The 17079-nt window shown below is 44.4% G+C and overlaps 1 protein-coding gene and 1 pseudogene across 1 annotated transcript in view; both read left to right on the top strand.

The window, feature by feature from the left end:
- The window catches only part of LOC136652391 (alpha-fetoprotein-like), a 28637-nt gene that overhangs the window by 10532 nt on the left and 1026 nt on the right, over positions 1-17079 (top strand). The window contains exons 6-13 of the mRNA XM_066629328.1: positions 167-264; positions 2641-2770; positions 4652-4866; positions 6083-6215; positions 7169-7266; positions 8158-8296; positions 13584-13798; positions 15832-15964. Of these exons, the coding sequence (XP_066485425.1) occupies positions 167-264; positions 2641-2770; positions 4652-4866; positions 6083-6215; positions 7169-7266; positions 8158-8296; positions 13584-13798; positions 15832-15964 (1161 nt within the window). The remainder of the gene's footprint in view (positions 1-166; positions 265-2640; positions 2771-4651; positions 4867-6082; positions 6216-7168; positions 7267-8157; positions 8297-13583; positions 13799-15831; positions 15965-17079) is intronic.
- LOC136655175 (5S ribosomal RNA) lies at positions 3315-3431 on the top strand (annotated as a pseudogene).

The raw sequence follows: 17079 nt of genomic DNA, 5'->3' as shown, positions 1-17079 counted from the left end.
TGAGGAAGCTGGGGAGACCTCCAGTGTTGCAACTTCCCTTATAGGATACAGGCTAGCCTGTGCTGGCACTGCTGCATTGGCATGGGGGAGGTTGGATTAGGATTGGGCTGTTAATTAGTCATTAAGTAATTTCCTTCTTGCTGACTATTTTATTGTCTTGCAACAGGCACAAGCTGTCAAAAAGGCGGTGAAAAGACAAGTTATTGAACAGCAGATCACCTGTTCAATCTTAAAGAAGCCTGGCAGAAGAGCTCTGGCAGCATCGTAAGTCTGGATGCTTGGAAATTGTGTGTCTGTGTGCAATATGGGTGTTTGTGCGTGCATGCATGTATGCATGTCTGTGTGTGATATATGTGTGGTTATATATATAAAATTGCAAGTAGGCCATGTCACAATCACCAAAGATACTCGACTATAAGTCAACCCCACAGATAAGTCGAGGGCAGGTTTTGAGCCAACATTCATGGTTTTTTCTATGACCCTCGGATAAGTCAGGGGTTAAGCTTAGGGGGGTGTCTGACTATAGTTTTGTCAGATTTTACCCCAGGCCAGATCCTGAAAAATAACCTACCACTAATTGTTACCTAAGAACTGTAGTATCCAATTTATTAAAAACATAGTAAAAGATCATAAGATACATTTTCATTCTTTTTAAATTCTGGTCTTCACCACCTTTTTGTAAACACTATCAGAGTAAGTGCACTGTAAACTACATAGCAATAAAACAGTGGTTCCCAACCCGGGTTTCATGTACTCCCAGGGACACTCAACAGAACCTTTAGGGGTACTTGAAAAAGAATGGAATAATTGAAAAAAATTAAAAGGCAGGAATGCCTTGCAAGGACCAGCAAGGCAGGAAGGGAGCTAGCTAGTTGACTGTGAAAGCCCCACCAATAGCTAGTTGTTGGTCATCAGTTCATGTATGAACCAGTGACTGAAAACCATCACAGTAAAAAAGCTGAAACCTAATATGGAAAGTGATCAATCACCCAGAATTTCTCAGCACACTTCTGGTGCAAAACAGTGCAAAGGCAGAGTCTTCTGTTCTTCAGACAGATGAAAAGAGAAAGTATGTGATGATTACATGAAGTCTGAGAGGAGATGAGGACTTGTATTTGCAAACATTTTGCTAATATGAAGGGTTTACAATTTATGGAAATGGGCTGCCAAGGGATATACAAGTGAAAAAGGTTGGCAACCACTGCAGGAGAACCATGAATCAAATCCACCTTTAAGGTGTCTGGTGTGTTAAGCCAGAAGCTCTACATACAACATACAACCCATAACACATAACTGAGAATGTGCAATTCAATTCACAGCAGAGAGATGCAGCTGCATATATTTGCAACCCTTTTTACTCAGAAGCAGACCCACTGCTTTCCATGGGTCTTATTCTTAAATAATGGTGCACTGAATTGTAGCCTGGGACTTTGTTTCATATGGAAAGGAGGATCCCATCTTCGTGTTGAAAGAAACAGACCTGGCTGCAGCATTTGCAAAAGGGAAAGAAGGAAGGAGAATAAAAGGTTAACTTTGGCTGGAATTTCCCAGGAAAGTTGTAGAGAAACAAATGATCCAGGTGCCTGCCTTCTGCCTGCCTGCTGAAACTTTTCAGAGTTGAAAGGCTCTGCCCTCTGATTGACCTGGAGATAAGGCAAAGTGATAATTTGAGCTTGATTACTTGGCAAAAGTTTTATGTATTATAGCTGAGTATCTACAGTACTTCCTCTTGACAATGATAGAAAGTTTCCCTGTGTAGGAGCCAGAGAGATCATCCCATATCCCAGAGAAACCTTGGATCAAAATGTCAGGGATGTGCCGTTCTTTGAAACTTGATCACAAATTTGTACAGAAATACAAATATTTTGGAGCCCAATCCTGAGCTCAGTGCGCTGGCTCACCGCCGGTGTGTGCTGTCGCAAACATGCCATAAGGCATGTTTGCAGGCCCTAGCACCGGGCAAGCGCCGGTGGTAGCCCAGTGCTAGCCGGCACTGGGTTACTGCTGGGTGAGCGCCGGAGCTCTGCTGCTGAGCTGTCGCACGGACTGCTGAGCAGCAGAAAGGTAAGTGGGGGAGTGCGAGGAGGCGGGGAGGAGGCATTCTGGGGAGGGGGAAGGCAAGGAGAGGGCAGGGAGGAGGTGTGCTGGGGAGGGAGCGGGGAGGGATGGAGGCAGGATCTATAGAGCGAAGCTCCACTGGATCCAAAGCCTCCGTGTCAGGCTCACTGCCTAACACAGAGGCTTTTGATTCAGTACAGACCTTTGGGGTCGCACCAGCCAGCTCAGGATTGGGCTGCCTGTCCGTTAGATTGTGATTCACATTGACATAGTTCCTGAAATGTTATCTGCCACAAAAAAATGCACATGAAATGTTTTGGCAGAAAATGAATGGGCAATGTTTATTAAGTATTCATATAGGAATCGGTTAATTTCCATGGGTCCTGCCAGCCTACTTCCATGTTTCCCTGTGCAGGCACCTGTTCTGGAAGAGTCACTGACCTGCCTGGAGCCCTCCTTCAGGCATACTGCTGGATCATGACTACAGTCTTTTCTCAAGCCCACTGGGAATAAATTCTAAGCATCGTACAGCATTTGTGCTTAAACAATCCTGATATTTTAATCCTTTTTTCCCCACTCTAGGAAATTTGCTCAACTGAGCCAGAAATTCCCCAAAGCCAGCTTCGAAACCATTCTTAAACTTACAGAAGATATTGTAGATATTCATGAGCAGGTTTGCAAAGGAGATACACTGGAGAGTTTGACTGAGAGGGTAAGAGTAATTAATTTCAGTTGTATCACACATTCAGCAACAAATATATATAATTCAAGACTCTTTTTTTTCTTGCTTCTATAGTGTTCAGGTGGAATTACTATCATAAGACTATTAACACTATGAATGTTTTGGTCAAGGCATTCAGCTATGTTTCAAGACATTGGGGGCCACAGCTTCCTGGCCATGTGATTTAAGGCCCAATCCTATCCAATTTTCCAGTGCCAGCGCAGCTGTGCCAATGGAGCGTATGCTGCATCCTGTGGTGGGGATGCAGTCACAGAGGCCTCCTCAAGGTAAGGGAACATTTGTTCACTTACCTCGGGGCTGCATTGCGGCTGCACCGGTGCTGGAAAAGTTGATAGGGTTGGGCCCTTAGAGTGGTGAATAATGCCTTTTTTATGGTTTTGTATTTAGCTCCCAAACAGTTTAATGCCAGGGGACTCTGACAGTTGAATTCAAAAGCCTTAACCTTGGTCATAACAGAGGTCTTCTGAAAGTCTCTTTTATTGCACTTCAGGGACACCATTGTGGATGGCCATATCATTGCGACTGTTACCCTGCACATGCCCGATCTCGTCTGATCTTGGAAGCTAAGCAGGGTCAGGCCTGGTTAGTACTTGGATGGGAGACCGCCTGGGAATACTGGGTGCTGTAGGCTTATACCATAGTCTTTCGAGACTGAAGGTTGCCAACCAACCATATCATTGCGACCAGGTTCCACCTAGGCCCGTGAAGTCTTTGGCCCTGCCTTGGCATTTTAATATGAACAGTTGTAGCTTAGGCAGCCTGCCCTTCCTTATACATGCATCTGCCTACTTGAGCAGTAAGGAAGAGCTCAGCTGGATCAGACCTGTGACACAGGTCAGGTGATAACTGCTTACCAGCTCTCCATTCACAGCCCATTACCTTAGCCTGATGACTGTGTAAATTTTTCTCATTCTGTGTAAAGTGCCATATACATAACTGTGCATCATCATCATCATCATTAAGTCTGTCATCAAGCTACCTTATACACCATACCCTATATCCAAGAGTTCCTTGATGCCATTGACTATCCAGTGAGTTATCCAGATTCTGAGGAGGCCAATAAAAATATGGGAAATGAATTGCAATGAGATCCAAGCAGGGCTAGCCCAAGACCTCCTAGCACCTGAAGCAATGTTTCAAATCCTTCCGCTGCTCTTACCATGTGTCAGCCTTTGTTCTTCCCAGTAGAGACAAGTAGGGTGTAAATGGGGTTGGCACCCTCTGCCAATCTGCTGCCTGCTTCAGTTAGCTTCATGGATGATGCAGCTCTGGATCCAAGGAATGGCCTTGGATGGTCTCTTCGGTGGATAAAATTGTTCTTTTATTCAAATTTTATTCATGTAGGCTTAAAATAGGACACAACTTATAACTGAGGTTATTCAACCTAGTCTTCTCCTTTAGAATACCACTAGAACTAAATTGCAGGAAAAGGGCTAAAAGCCCAATCCTATGCATGTCTACTCATAAGTAAGTTCCATTAGAGTCAATGAGGCTTACGCCCAGGAAAGCGTGGCTGGGATTGGGCTGTAAATCAGCCTTAAAATGATGGTTTTCATAATTTCCACTTCAATAAATTCTTTCTACACTGATTTGTTCAGCCCAAGAAACTCTTGCATGTCTGCCGCAAAAGTCAGGAAGCCCAATCCTGAGCTGCCTGGTGCGCAGGGCTGCAGCGGTGCCTAAAATGGCTGCTGCTGCTGCATCCAGCACAAAATAGGACTACTATTAGGAAAGCTTGTCCACCATTAGCCTGAAGGCACCCGTGATACGTTTCTGAACCATTTCAAGATTTCCTGCAACAACATTTAAAAGTAATTGACTTGAAACAACCCATTATTTCTTTTCTTATAGGCTGAGTTGGTAGACTACACCTGCAGCCATAAAGATGATATATCTACTAAGCTGGGTCCATGCTGTGAAAAGCCAGTGCTGGAGCAAACAGCTTGCATTGTCGCTTTAGAAAATGATGACAAGCCTGCAGATCTGTCTCCAACAGTCAGGGAGTTTATTGACGATCCCGAAACATGCAAACACTATCATGACAATGCAGAGAAACACTTGGCAAAGTAAGACATAAACATTTCAGTCTGTCTTCTATCCTACCATACTGGCAGTGCTGGATACATAGTGCTGTGGGCAGAAATAAATATACAAGAACCTGACATTTTACTCCTGGGAGGAATGGGCTCAAGAGTTAGATGGGGGCAGTATTCCACAAGAAGGTCAATAAGGAGGCTTGATCAGTTGCATGCCAGGAGCTGAACTGCATCCCAAGCAGGACTAGACAAAGATGCTAGCAATCAGGCAGGCAGGCAGAGGACAAGCCAGCATGCAAGACAAGGAAATTGTTAGCAAGCCAGGCTACAAAGCTGGCAAACTAGCAGGAGAATAAGTAGTTAGAGAGAGGTGGAAGCACTAAAATGAGAGGGTCATCTAGGTGAAGGTGGTCTCCAGTTAACTTATGCAAAGTCCCAGGCCTGGAAGCAGTTATAGCCAAGTCATCGTGAGGCTGTCAGAGGAATGGAGCCATGATGGGATCTGGGAGAGAAATACTCTTCTTCCTTCTTTCACTATCTGCAACTTCAAGTGGTCCTTCCCAGGAAGATCCCCATACCCAGATGAGCAATCCTATCTGATTCATGTACTCATCTGCCTGGTGGTTGACAAACTCATACCTGAGTATTTACTTGATCATGGTGGTTGTTGTTCTTACTATGAGCATTGATCGTGAGTCACTATTCCACAATTGCCCAAGTCCCAGTGTGCAGCATTCACATATAAAAACACCAATTGTTGAAAAGTGAAGCAACGCAATTATGTGAAAATGTCTGAAAAGCAAATAGAAGTGTAAGAACTGAGTGCTAAATAAGAAGTAAGCAAAGGCAAGATGTTGAGTGGCGACTAAAGAAGATCCATATCTATCTTTCAAATGGGCAATTGGAGATGACATCAAGTGGGAAGACTTCAGTTCAGCTGGGATGCAGACAGTGGATGCCAAGGTTTTCTCTCCCAAGAGCAGACTGCTTAATTTGATTTTAGGAGACATTATTCCAGTGGTTTGCATACTCTGGAAAATGCTACATCCTTGATATCCTTTATGCTTAAAAAACGGGTGCTGATTTTGGGGCACAGCTCATGAAATCCTGTAATATAGGATTTATTTATAGGTTGTGATATAAGGAAAATGATACTGCATTTGGTTTTTATAAGGATTATTCAGATAATATGGAACTTGTTGAGGTTGTGCTATTATTAACAACATCGATCTTACCTGTGTTGCAGTTTTGCGTATCAATATGGAAGGAGGCACCCTGAATTTTCTCCACAGTTAATTGTGAGAGCTTCCAAAGGGTATGAAGATTTGCTGAAGAAGTGCTGCGCAGCTGAAAATGCTAAAGAATGCCTTGCTGGAGGGGTAGGTTGGATTTCCCCATCATGCAGTGGGGGGGGGGGACTATTTTTGCCATAATCAGGAACCAGATTATGAACGGTTTCTCAAAGGGTGAAATGAAACATTTAAAACAACAATGGGCTGCTACCCCAGACCAAAAGCACCGCTTGCATTCTCCTCTTTTAGTTGTGATTGTGTGGATTAACCCACTCATATGTAGGATTTCTTGTTCCCATCCGTGGCAGCAAACCTTGATGAGCAAATAGCATGATGACCTCACAAGGATATGAGGGAAGATTTAGGGTGTGAATATGATATTGTATTTTATTCTGTATGGTCTGGTATGGGAGGAGTTCCATCATAGGGGTGAAGCAATGAGCTCTTGCATTGGGTGATGCAAGCCCTAGTGACACCTCTGCTTTCACTACCAACTGAAATGAGATTTATGCTAGTTTAATTGTCATGGCTCTCTCCAAAGCATCCAATCCCCCTTACAGCAGATGGCCTTTTTCTGCTTGCTACATTAAGAATTTACCCTGTTATACTGTCCAGCCTGACTGGAGGCAGATGATTTTTTCCCCCACAGAGATTCCACAATGGCTTGATAGAGGCACAATGAAACAAGATATTTACAGCAACATAGCAGACTGCAACGCTGGTCAAACAGACAACAACACACATTCTCTTATGCCCCCTTCTTGCAGGCCTGCTTTATGCATAGGGCACGCCCAAACTCAGGTGCACAGGGTTTACACTTAGTATCACCTGCCACTTAGGTATATGTAGCAGAACAGAATTAAACACCAACAGGCTACATCAGTTACAATGCCTGTAACTTTTCTCATGTGAACAAGACCTGAGGGATTTCTCAGGTTTTAGACCTCAACTTTTGCAATGGAAGCTGTCTTTCCATCTCAATGTCTTCCTATAGCTGTGCCTCATCTCACCACATTTAACAGAAATGCCATTTCTTTCAGGAAGCACTGCTCCAAAAACATATCACTGATACCCTGGAATTCCTCAAGACCAACTGTGACCTCCATGAGAGCCTGGGAGACTACTTCTTCCAAAACTTGTATGTTATTCCTTTAATACTGATCTTATGAATAGGAGCCAGATGCTCCATGAGCCAAGATTCCTCCCTGAAACCCTAAAGAGCCACTGTCAGTTAGTAGTGATGTAGAGCTAGTTGAACAAATTCTCAGTTTGTACATCTCCGCCCTATAAACTATGAAAGACTTAGAAAAATGGATGCATACTAGCAGTGCAATCCTATGCATGTTTACTCAGAACTAAGGGTCCGATCCTGATCATTGCACACCAGCTCACTACCGAAGTGCACTGTTGCAAATGTGTCATAAGGCACATCCACAATTCCTACCACTGGCCCAGTGCCAGAGCTGGCCCAGTGTGAGCCTGCGCTGGGCCAGAGCAGGGTGGAGGCTGGTGGACCACCGCCTGGTGCGCCCTGTGAAGCCCCAGGTGGTGCAGACATAAGTGGGGGCATGGAGGGAGGTGGTGAGAAGGCATTCCAGGGCTGGTGGGGGGAGGGTGTGGCAGGGGAAGGAGCTTGCAGGAGGGGGGCGAGACCAGGGGGCAACATAAGGCTTCTTGACTCTATGGCAGCTACATAGGTATCAGGCAACCAAAGGTTTCAGAGCCTTATTTCTCCTGCTTCTCCATTGCATGCAGACACTGAGGTGATTATTGTTTAATCAGAACTTCCCAAACTTACCTAACCCATGACACCATTCCCAAGCTCCAGACCTAGAAGTAAGTGGTGATGATGATGTGATCGTGCACTGACTTGATGATGTCAGCATTACCTATTTCTAGGTTGTGCTGAAAAAGCCCTCAGAAATAGTGGTTAAAGTTGCAGGGAGGGCAATCCCTAAACCTACTCTGTTTGGTTCCTTGAGCAGTCCCTCAACCTACTCTATAATCTCCTGAACCTTTATTCTTGCAGGCTCCTTGTCCTCTATACCAAGAAAGCTCCCCAGCTAACAAACGAGGAACTGCTCCAGTATACTTCTAAATTAACAACCGTTGCTAATGACTGTTGCCACCTGGATGATAGTCACAAACTTGTGTGTGCTGAGGGAAAAGTGAGTGTTTTTATCCTCCTCTTCCGTCTTCTTCCTGAATCAATATTATGCAACAACTTAACACCTTTGCCTGGAATGTAATGGCTTTTGTACCACTTGTATATATGCTGCCCCATGCAGAGTAAACCCAAGGAGCATATCATCTTTTATTATTAACAGTATTTATATACCGCTTTTCAACTAAAAGTTCACAAAGCGGTTTACAGAGAAAAATCAAATAACTAATGGCTCCCTGTCCTAAAAGGGCTCACAATCTAAAAGATGCAAAAGAACGCCAGCAGACAGCCACTAGAACAGACAGTGCTGGGGTGAGGTGGGCCAGTTTCTCTCCCCCTGCTAAAAAAAGGAGCACCCACTTGAAAAAGTGCCTCTTAGCCATACATGGGGGTATGCATGGGGGTACATCTTCTGCTTATAATCTATACAGATTGAGCCTGTTTATCCACAGATTTTATATCTGCAGATCCGGCTCAACATGGGTCCCTCAGACCCACACTGAGCTAGACTTAGGCCCAACCTGAACCTTCTGAAGGGCTTCCCTGAGCTTAGAGGGCTTCCCCAGGCCTCAGAATGCCTTAAAAAGCATTAAAAGGCCATTTCTGGTTTTCCGAGGGAAAGTGGAAGTACCACAGACACTCGCCTATAAGTCAACCCCACAGATAAGTCAAGGGCAGGTTTTGAGCCAACATTTATGGTTTTTTCTATGACCCTCGGATAAGTCAGGGGTTAAGCTTAGGGGGGTGTCTGACTATAGTTTTGTCTGATTTTACCCCAGGCCAGATCCTGAAAAATAACCTACCACTAATTGTTACCTAAGAACTGTAGTATCCAATTTATTAAAAACATAGTAAAAAATCATAAGATACATTTATATATATATTTTTAAATTCTGGTCTTCACCACCTTTTTGTAAACACTATCAGAGTAAGTGCACTGTAAACTACATACCAGTAAAACAGTGGTTCCCAACCTGGAATTCACATACTCTCAGGGACACTCAACAGGATCTTTAGGGGTACTTGAAAAAGAATGAAATAAGGTAGGCTCCAGAATCCCTTGCAAGGCAGGAAGGGAGTTAGCTAGTTGGCTTTGAAAGCTCCACCAATAGCTAGGTCATCAATTGATCTATGAACCAGTGATTGAAAACCAGCACAGTAAAAAAGCTGAAATATAATATGGAAAGTGATCAATCACCCAGAATTTCTCAGCACACTTCTGGTGCAAAACAGTGCAAAGGCAGAGTCTTCTGTTCTTCAGAAAAGAGAAAATATGTGATGAATACATGAAGTCTGGGCTTTCATATGGAGGAGATGAAGGCTTGTATTATTAATTACAAACATTTTGCTAATATGAAGGGTACAATTTATGGAAATGGGCTGCCAAGGGATATGCAAGTGAAAAAAGTTGGGAACCACTGCAGGAGATCCATGAATCAAATCCACCTTTAAGGTGGACATGAGGAGAACCATGAATCAAATCCACCTTTAAGGATTTGTTAAGCCAGAAGCTCTACATGCAACCCATAACACATAACTGAGAGTGTACAATTCAATTCACAGCAGAGAGATGAGATATTTACAACCATTTTTACTCAGAAGTAGACCCACTGCTTTCCATGGGTGTTCTTCTTAAGTAATGGTGCACTGAATTGCAGCCTGGGAAGGAGGGTCCCATCCTGATGTTTAAAAAAACAGAACCAGGCTGCAGCAGAAGGAAGGAGAATAAAAGGTTAACTTTGGCTGGAATGTCCCTGGAAAGGAACTATAGCAACTAAGGAGGAGCCTGCCTGAGCTGAGCAACAGCTCAGCAGAGAAAGGAAACTGTTCAGAGTTGAAAGGCTCTGCCCTCTGACTGACCCAGAGATAAGTCCTGCTTGATTACTTGGCAAAAATTTCACATACTATTAAGGGCCATTCGGAAGCCCAAAGAGGATAGGCAGATGCACATGGCCTCTGTGAACTTAAGAAAGCCCTTTGGAGGCAACTGGAGCACAGCTCTGTTCACCTTCAGAGGGTTCAGTTTCAGAGGGTTCAGTTTCCAGAAAGCCCTCCACAGGCACAGCTCCAGTTTCCTTTGGAGAGTTTAAAGGAGCAGAAACAGCAGATTCAGTTGCCTGCAGTTTTCAGTATCTGTGGTGGGTTCAGCAATGGAACTCTCATAGATACCGAGGTGTATTTGGCCTGTGTGAGGAACCACAAAAGGCTGGGATGGAAGAGTAACAAACGGGAGGGGGGGAGAGAGAATAAGTTGATCATAAAGAAATAGAGTAATACACAGTATATATTCCAGTATAAAAGGTTAGATTCACAGGTGGTATGATTTTATAATAATTCTCATATAGAATCCACTGCATTCAGTGAGTTAAACAGGTTCACAGTTTCGGGGGTGCTCCTGGACCCAGCCTGGCATGTGCATGTCTAATGGCTTTGGCTGATATGCTTTGTCAGACCTGGTTGTTCATGGTTTGGTTGTTCATTAATTAGCCACTTCACTGGGCCAAAGCCATTTGGATTACTGCAATGTGCTCCTTGCAGGACTGCCCACAAGCTACAATTCATGCAAAATGCAGCAGGGCAAGACATTGCAATCACGTGCAGAGGCATTGCTAGAGGACACAAAGTAGCTAGAGGGGGGCGGTGCACAAAGTTTTGCAGAGAGCCTCCCTGCAGTGTGCAAGCGGCTCTTCCCCTCCCCTTTGGAGCCATGGGGGGGGGCAGAACAGAGGTGAATGGCTCCCAAAGGGAGGGGGAGGAGCTGCTTGCACGCTGCAGGGAGGCTCTCTGCAAAACTTTGTGCACCGCCCCCCTCTAGCTACGCCTCTGAGCACGTCATTGGCTGCCAGTTTGCTTCCAGGTATAACTCTAGGTGGCTGGTTAATCTGGCTAAGATCCTTAAAGAGCAATCCTATGCATTTCTACTCAGGCGTAAGTCCCTTTGGGTTCCATGGGATTTAAGACTGGAATCCTATAGACATTTTCCTGGGACAACCCCCCCCCCCAAAAAAAAACACACACACACAATGAAACTTGTTTTTGTGTAGACATACGTAAGAACACACATCTACACACAGGTAAATGTGCATGGGAGTGCAGCCTAAGTAGCCTGAGACCTGCAAACCGCCTTTCCTCACTTACCCATGCCCTAAGATCTTATGGGTAATATCTCCTGCATGTCTCCCACCTGTCAGAAGCAAGGTTGGAAGAGATACTCCAGCTAGGTCTTCTCAGTGGTGGCCCTCATTTATAGAATTCCTCCTCCTCTGTAAATGTATTTATTTTGTAAAGCCTTTCCTCATGTTTGATCAGTTTAATTGTTGTGTGTTCTTCTTGAGTTGCTGCATTTTTCCCCTGTCTACTTTTTGCATATTTTACTATTCATTTTATTTTGTATTGCATTTTTCATGATGGTGTTAGCTGCTTCAGGTTGGCAGAGAAAGAGGCAGAGTATGGAATTTTTAATAAATAAATAAATAGCTACAGATCAGATCAACATCTGAGGTGCATAAGGTCCCAATTCTATCTAACTTTCCAGTGCAGATGCAGCCACAATGCAGCCCTGAGGTAAGGGGAACAAATATTCCCCTATCTTGAGGAGGCCTCTGTGACTGCCTCCCCACCACAGGATGCATCACACACCCCATTGGCACAGCTGCACCAGCACTGGAAAACTGAATAGGATTGGTCCCTCAGCCTTTAAAAAAAAATGCTCTGACAACCAAAGGCATGGAACTTAAGATGCATGTTGAAGACATCAAAAGAGGTCTTGGGGATCTGAAACATTGTTTTACCAAAGAAATGGCTAGAGCAGGGGTGTCCAAACCCCAGCCCTGGGGCCACTTGCGGCCCTTGAGGCCTCTCAATGCAGCCCTCAGGGAGCTCCTAGTCTCCAATGAGCCTCTGGCCCTCCGGAGATTTGTTGGAGCCCACAATGGCCTGACACAACTGCTCTCAGCGTGAGAGCAACTGTTTGACCTCTTGTGTGAGCTGTGGGATGAGGGCTCCCTCCACAGCTTGTTGTTTCACATCTGTGATGCAGTAGTGGCAGCAAAGGAAAGGCCAGCCTTGCTTTGTGCAAGGCCTTTTATAGGCCTTGAGCTATTGCAAGACCTTCATTCATTCATATAAGTTCATCTTTAATATATTCATTTATGTAAACTTATGTAAATTTATTCAAATTTTAAATGTAAATTAATTCCTTTTTTCCCCCGGCCCCCAACACGGTGTCAGACAGGAGACGTGGCCCTCCTGCCAAAAACTTTGGACACCCCTGGGCTAGAGCAGGGGTGCCCAAACCCCGGCCCGGGAGCCACTTGCAGCCCTCGGGGACTCCCAGTGCAGCACACGGGGAGCCCCCAGTCTCCAATGAGACTCCAGCCCTCTAGAGACTTGCTCTAGAGCTCATGCTTGCCCAACGCGAGTGCTTACAGCATGAGGATGACTGTTCAACCTCTCACATGAGCTGTGGGATGAGGGCTCCCTCCACTACTTGCTGTTTCACATTTGTGATGCAGCAGTGGCAGCAAAGGAAAGACCAGCCATGCTTTGTGCAAGGCCTTTTATAGGCCTTGAGCTATTGCAAGACCTTCATTCATTCATAGAAGTTCCATCTCTAATATATTAATTTATGTAAATTTATTCAAATTTGAAATGTAAATTAATTCTTTTTTCCCCGGCCCCCCAACACAGTGTCAGAGAGATGATGTGGCCCTCCTGCCAAAAACTTTGGACACCACTGGGCTAGAGGAATAAACTATTCTTCAGCTTTTCTATAGAATGGATATAGTCTCTTTCATATAGTGGTCTCTCCTCTCTGAAATCAGAACTGTGCAAAAACTACTCTGAGTGCAAGCAGATTGCCTGGCCCTTAAAAGTTGGTGCATAATTAGGGTTGGATGAACTGTGATGGATCCGGAAGGTTGTTGGGATGATAACACTTGCTTACATCTAAGAATTAGAAATAGGGAATTATTCTCACTCTTTGATTCTGCTTACGGGAGGGCCAAAATGCATTCATTTCACTTGGTTTGACCATGACAATTACTACTTGTCACCACTCGTAGTGAGGTTGTGTAAATTTTCTGTTGTAATTCTATAAAACTCCAATGAATTGGAAACAAGCCACCAAGAGCACTGATAGATCCTTTAGCTTCTAATTAGAGCCGGGTTATATTATCCCTGCAAATCCTGTTAAAAGTGTTTTGAATTTGTTTCATTTGTGAGTGTCTTTGATCATTATTCAATTGAAAAGTCAACATGAGCGCTCTCTCTCTCTCTCTCTCTCTCTCAAGACGGATTTTGTGATAGGGTCGATCTGCCTGCGACATCAACACCATCCCATAAACCATCAAATCTGCCAATGTTGCAGTGACTCCTATTCTTTCAGGCGGGAGTGCCTTACGGCATTAGGAACAGACCCACAATATGTTCCTATCCCATTCGAACCTGAATTCCATGAGGATTTGTGCAGCACAGATGAACATGAACAGCACCTAAAGAAGCAAAAGTAAGAAACTTAAAGACTCCTGCAGCCTGAGATTTAGAGGGCTGTCCCCAATCAAAATTCTCTGTGGCTCCTGGTCACTTGCACTGCTTCCTCTCTTGCCCAGTTTCCTTCCCCATCTCAAGTTCTTCCCTCTATTTGAAAATTCTCCTTTTTTCATAATCCCCTGCTTCTCTTGGGATGCTGCCTTCTCATTCCACCTGCTCCTTCTTTCTTGGCATCCTCCTTCTTCTTCCTCTCATTTCCTAGGCCTTTCATCCTATCATTCAAGGAGTACAGAAGATCAGCCAATGGCAGTCTGTCCTACCCCTAAGTCATTAGGGAAATCCAACCAATCACTGCAAGAGGATCATTCTCATAAAATACATCCTAAAGCAGGGGTGCTCAAACTTTCAACTTTAGGGATGCTGGACCTTTAACAAGTGTATAGAAGAGAGAATTTCAGCAGGTGCAACTTGTCATCCTACAGATGACAAGCTGCACCTGCTGAAATTATCTCTCCTACACAATTTTAAAGGTCCAGGGTCCCTAAAGTTGAAAGTTTGAGCACCCCTGTCCTAAAGTGTGACTAAGTGTCCAAAGGTGATAGTGTTGTCCCACTGCCTGGGACAATTCCAATTCTTGCCCATTCAACTGTGGTAGCTCAGATGGCTTTCATAGGGACAAACTACACAAGTGTGTAAACATGCATGCTGGAGATGTTCCAACTAGAAGCGTCTTCTGTTTCCTTTAAAACAGTCACACAGGTTTGCCAGCTGAAATAGAACTGGAGCACACAGAAAGGAGAAGATTCATTCATCCATCATACACCAATAAGTGTCCTGCTAGAGTGGAGATTTGTCCCTGAAAACACTATTTTGCCTCCACTATTTTGCATCATTACTCCAGCATGGTAATGTTTTTTGGGGAGTGGGGGGACAGAGCATGTGGGAGAGAATGTATCTCCCCCTCCCCATTTTAAAGGAAAAAGTAGGCTCTGTCATTGGAAGTGTACCTCTATAGTACATGCTTACACACTCATGTGGTTTGGAGTGAGAATGGGAGAGGAAAGGACCACTGGTGCTGAGGAGTTTTACTCATTTGCCAGGAATGACTCCATCTCTCCAATTATTTCTTTTTTCACAGCCATATGGATGGTAAATATTGATGTCAGGACATGTATGAGAAGCTGTACTCTTTACCAGAAAACCTCCCCCCTCACCTTTTTGAATGGTTGGCAGTCTTGTGACATCATTTTCTGATATCCAGCCTGTTGTTAAGTTTTGGAATGTATCCAACTTGAGTTTGCACCAATACCTCCACTCTAATTACACTTCCTTTGGGGTGGGAGTCTGGAGTTTGGGCTGTATGGGGTAACCAAGTTGAGAGTTTACCTCACTTCATGTGTTTGGGATATCTACTCCCTCAGTGTTTTCAAGTCAAGACCTCGAGAGGGTCTCTGTATCTCTCTAACAGTCACCTGGGAAAGGGAATACATTGCCAGGTACATGTTTCCCATTAGAGTGCTGCAATAATGGAATAAGCTGACCCTGGCAGCAGTTTTAGGTGCCTTCCAGCTGGTAGGTCTGGGGAAAAAAGAAAAAAAAGAAACATAAGTTCCCTTGACTTCCTGGCCCACAAGGATCCAAACATTCCTTGCCACTCCACTTCTTTGCTGCCATCAGTCATCTTTTGACTTCTTTTCTTCAATGGCACACCTGCCATTCACTGCATCCTCTGGCTCACATACCCTTTTGTGGCCACATTTAGCCACCAGTCTACAATCTTTTTATCTGCTCAACCTATTGTTTTGCCACTTCTGTCAACAGCATATATGTTCCTTACAACTGTGAGCTTGTTGCACTCTTGCATTAGCCTGTCCTTCCATGTGAGTTTTATTAAATGCACTACTGGGAATCTGCTTGAGACATGGTGCGCAGATGTTCAACAGCCTATTTCTGAGACTCTCCATCTTGCTGGAACCAAGGATGTGGCCATTGGTTTGCACATGGTGTAGTTACAGATTGTACCTCAACTAACCGTTCATCTCCTTGCAGTATCCTCATCAACTTGGTGAAACACAAGCCTGACCTCACGCTTGCTCAGCAACACTCAGCGACAGAGGCTTTTAATGCCGTGCTTGAGAAATGCTGCAAGGCCGAAAACCACGAGGCGTGCTTCAAAGAAGAGGTACCAAAAGACATACACCCTGTGCATTTCTTTCTGAATGGCAGCCTGACTTAGAGCCTCACTGTGGGAGTCTAGCCCCTTGGTGACAACCCAGACCCCTTTCTTGAATGTTCAGCTTTAATTCTTTTAATGAGTACAGGTCCAATCCTAACCCACTTTTCAGCACCAACAGAAGGGCAATGCAGCTCTGAGGTAAGGGAACAAACATCCCCTTACTTTGAGGAGGCCTCCATGAATGCCACCCAACTGCAGGCTGCAGCATATGCCCCATTGGCACAGCTATGTCAGTGCTGGAAAGTTGTTTAGAATTTGGGTCTACATCTCCAAACCTTCCACTTACAAAGGAATAAGGGAGAATAGGTTGCTCCCAATCCCTCAATAAGCAAATGTTAAATGTATTGAGTCTAGTGAGCTGAAACACAGGACACAGCCCAACAGGTACTCTGTACTTAAGGGCAGTACCTTGCACTTTTATCTGGTTAGGGACCAGAAAATGGATGAATGTCAAAGCATAACCTGATTTAGCTTGCAACTTTATTTTGGCCAGAGGAAAACGTAAATAACTCTGTAACAAATGCAAACGCATGTGAAACCTAAATAACAGATTCCTGCTTAACTGAGGAGTGTGACATACAGGCAGACAGCCTGCACACTACATGTCGTGTCCACAGTTAAGCAAGAAATTGTCCATCTGTTAAGCAAGAAAATGCGTGCTTCCGCTGCTAATATAGAAGGTGATGGAGGTGGGGGAGAATCACATCTGCAGACACTGGATCTGTGAATACGTGGGATGCCTGAATACCCGTGTAAGATTGCAGTGTATGAGAATTTATGTTTTGGGTGTTTTTCACTGACTTATGATACCCTGCCCCATACATAATGCCCCCCTGTGCCCATTTCCTTAACACCCACAAAAAAAAATGAACATTGTAATATTCTTCAGTAAGAAAGTACCAGTTTAACAAATCCTTGAGTTTCAAGAGGCAGCCTTAGGAATGGCAGTGACCCTTTTGGAGAAAGTAGTCACCATAGCAGTGGGGTGGGAGAGAATTGGAATTGGAACTGCAGTAGTGGGTTGAAATCTCCTTCCTACCATGTGCTGTTTTTGATCCAGC

Source organism: Tiliqua scincoides, chromosome 5 (assembly GCF_035046505.1).
Source record: "Tiliqua scincoides isolate rTilSci1 chromosome 5, rTilSci1.hap2, whole genome shotgun sequence".
Classification (NCBI taxonomy): Eukaryota; Metazoa; Chordata; class Lepidosauria; order Squamata; family Scincidae; genus Tiliqua; species Tiliqua scincoides.
This window is presented reverse-complemented; position numbering and strand designations above follow the sequence as displayed.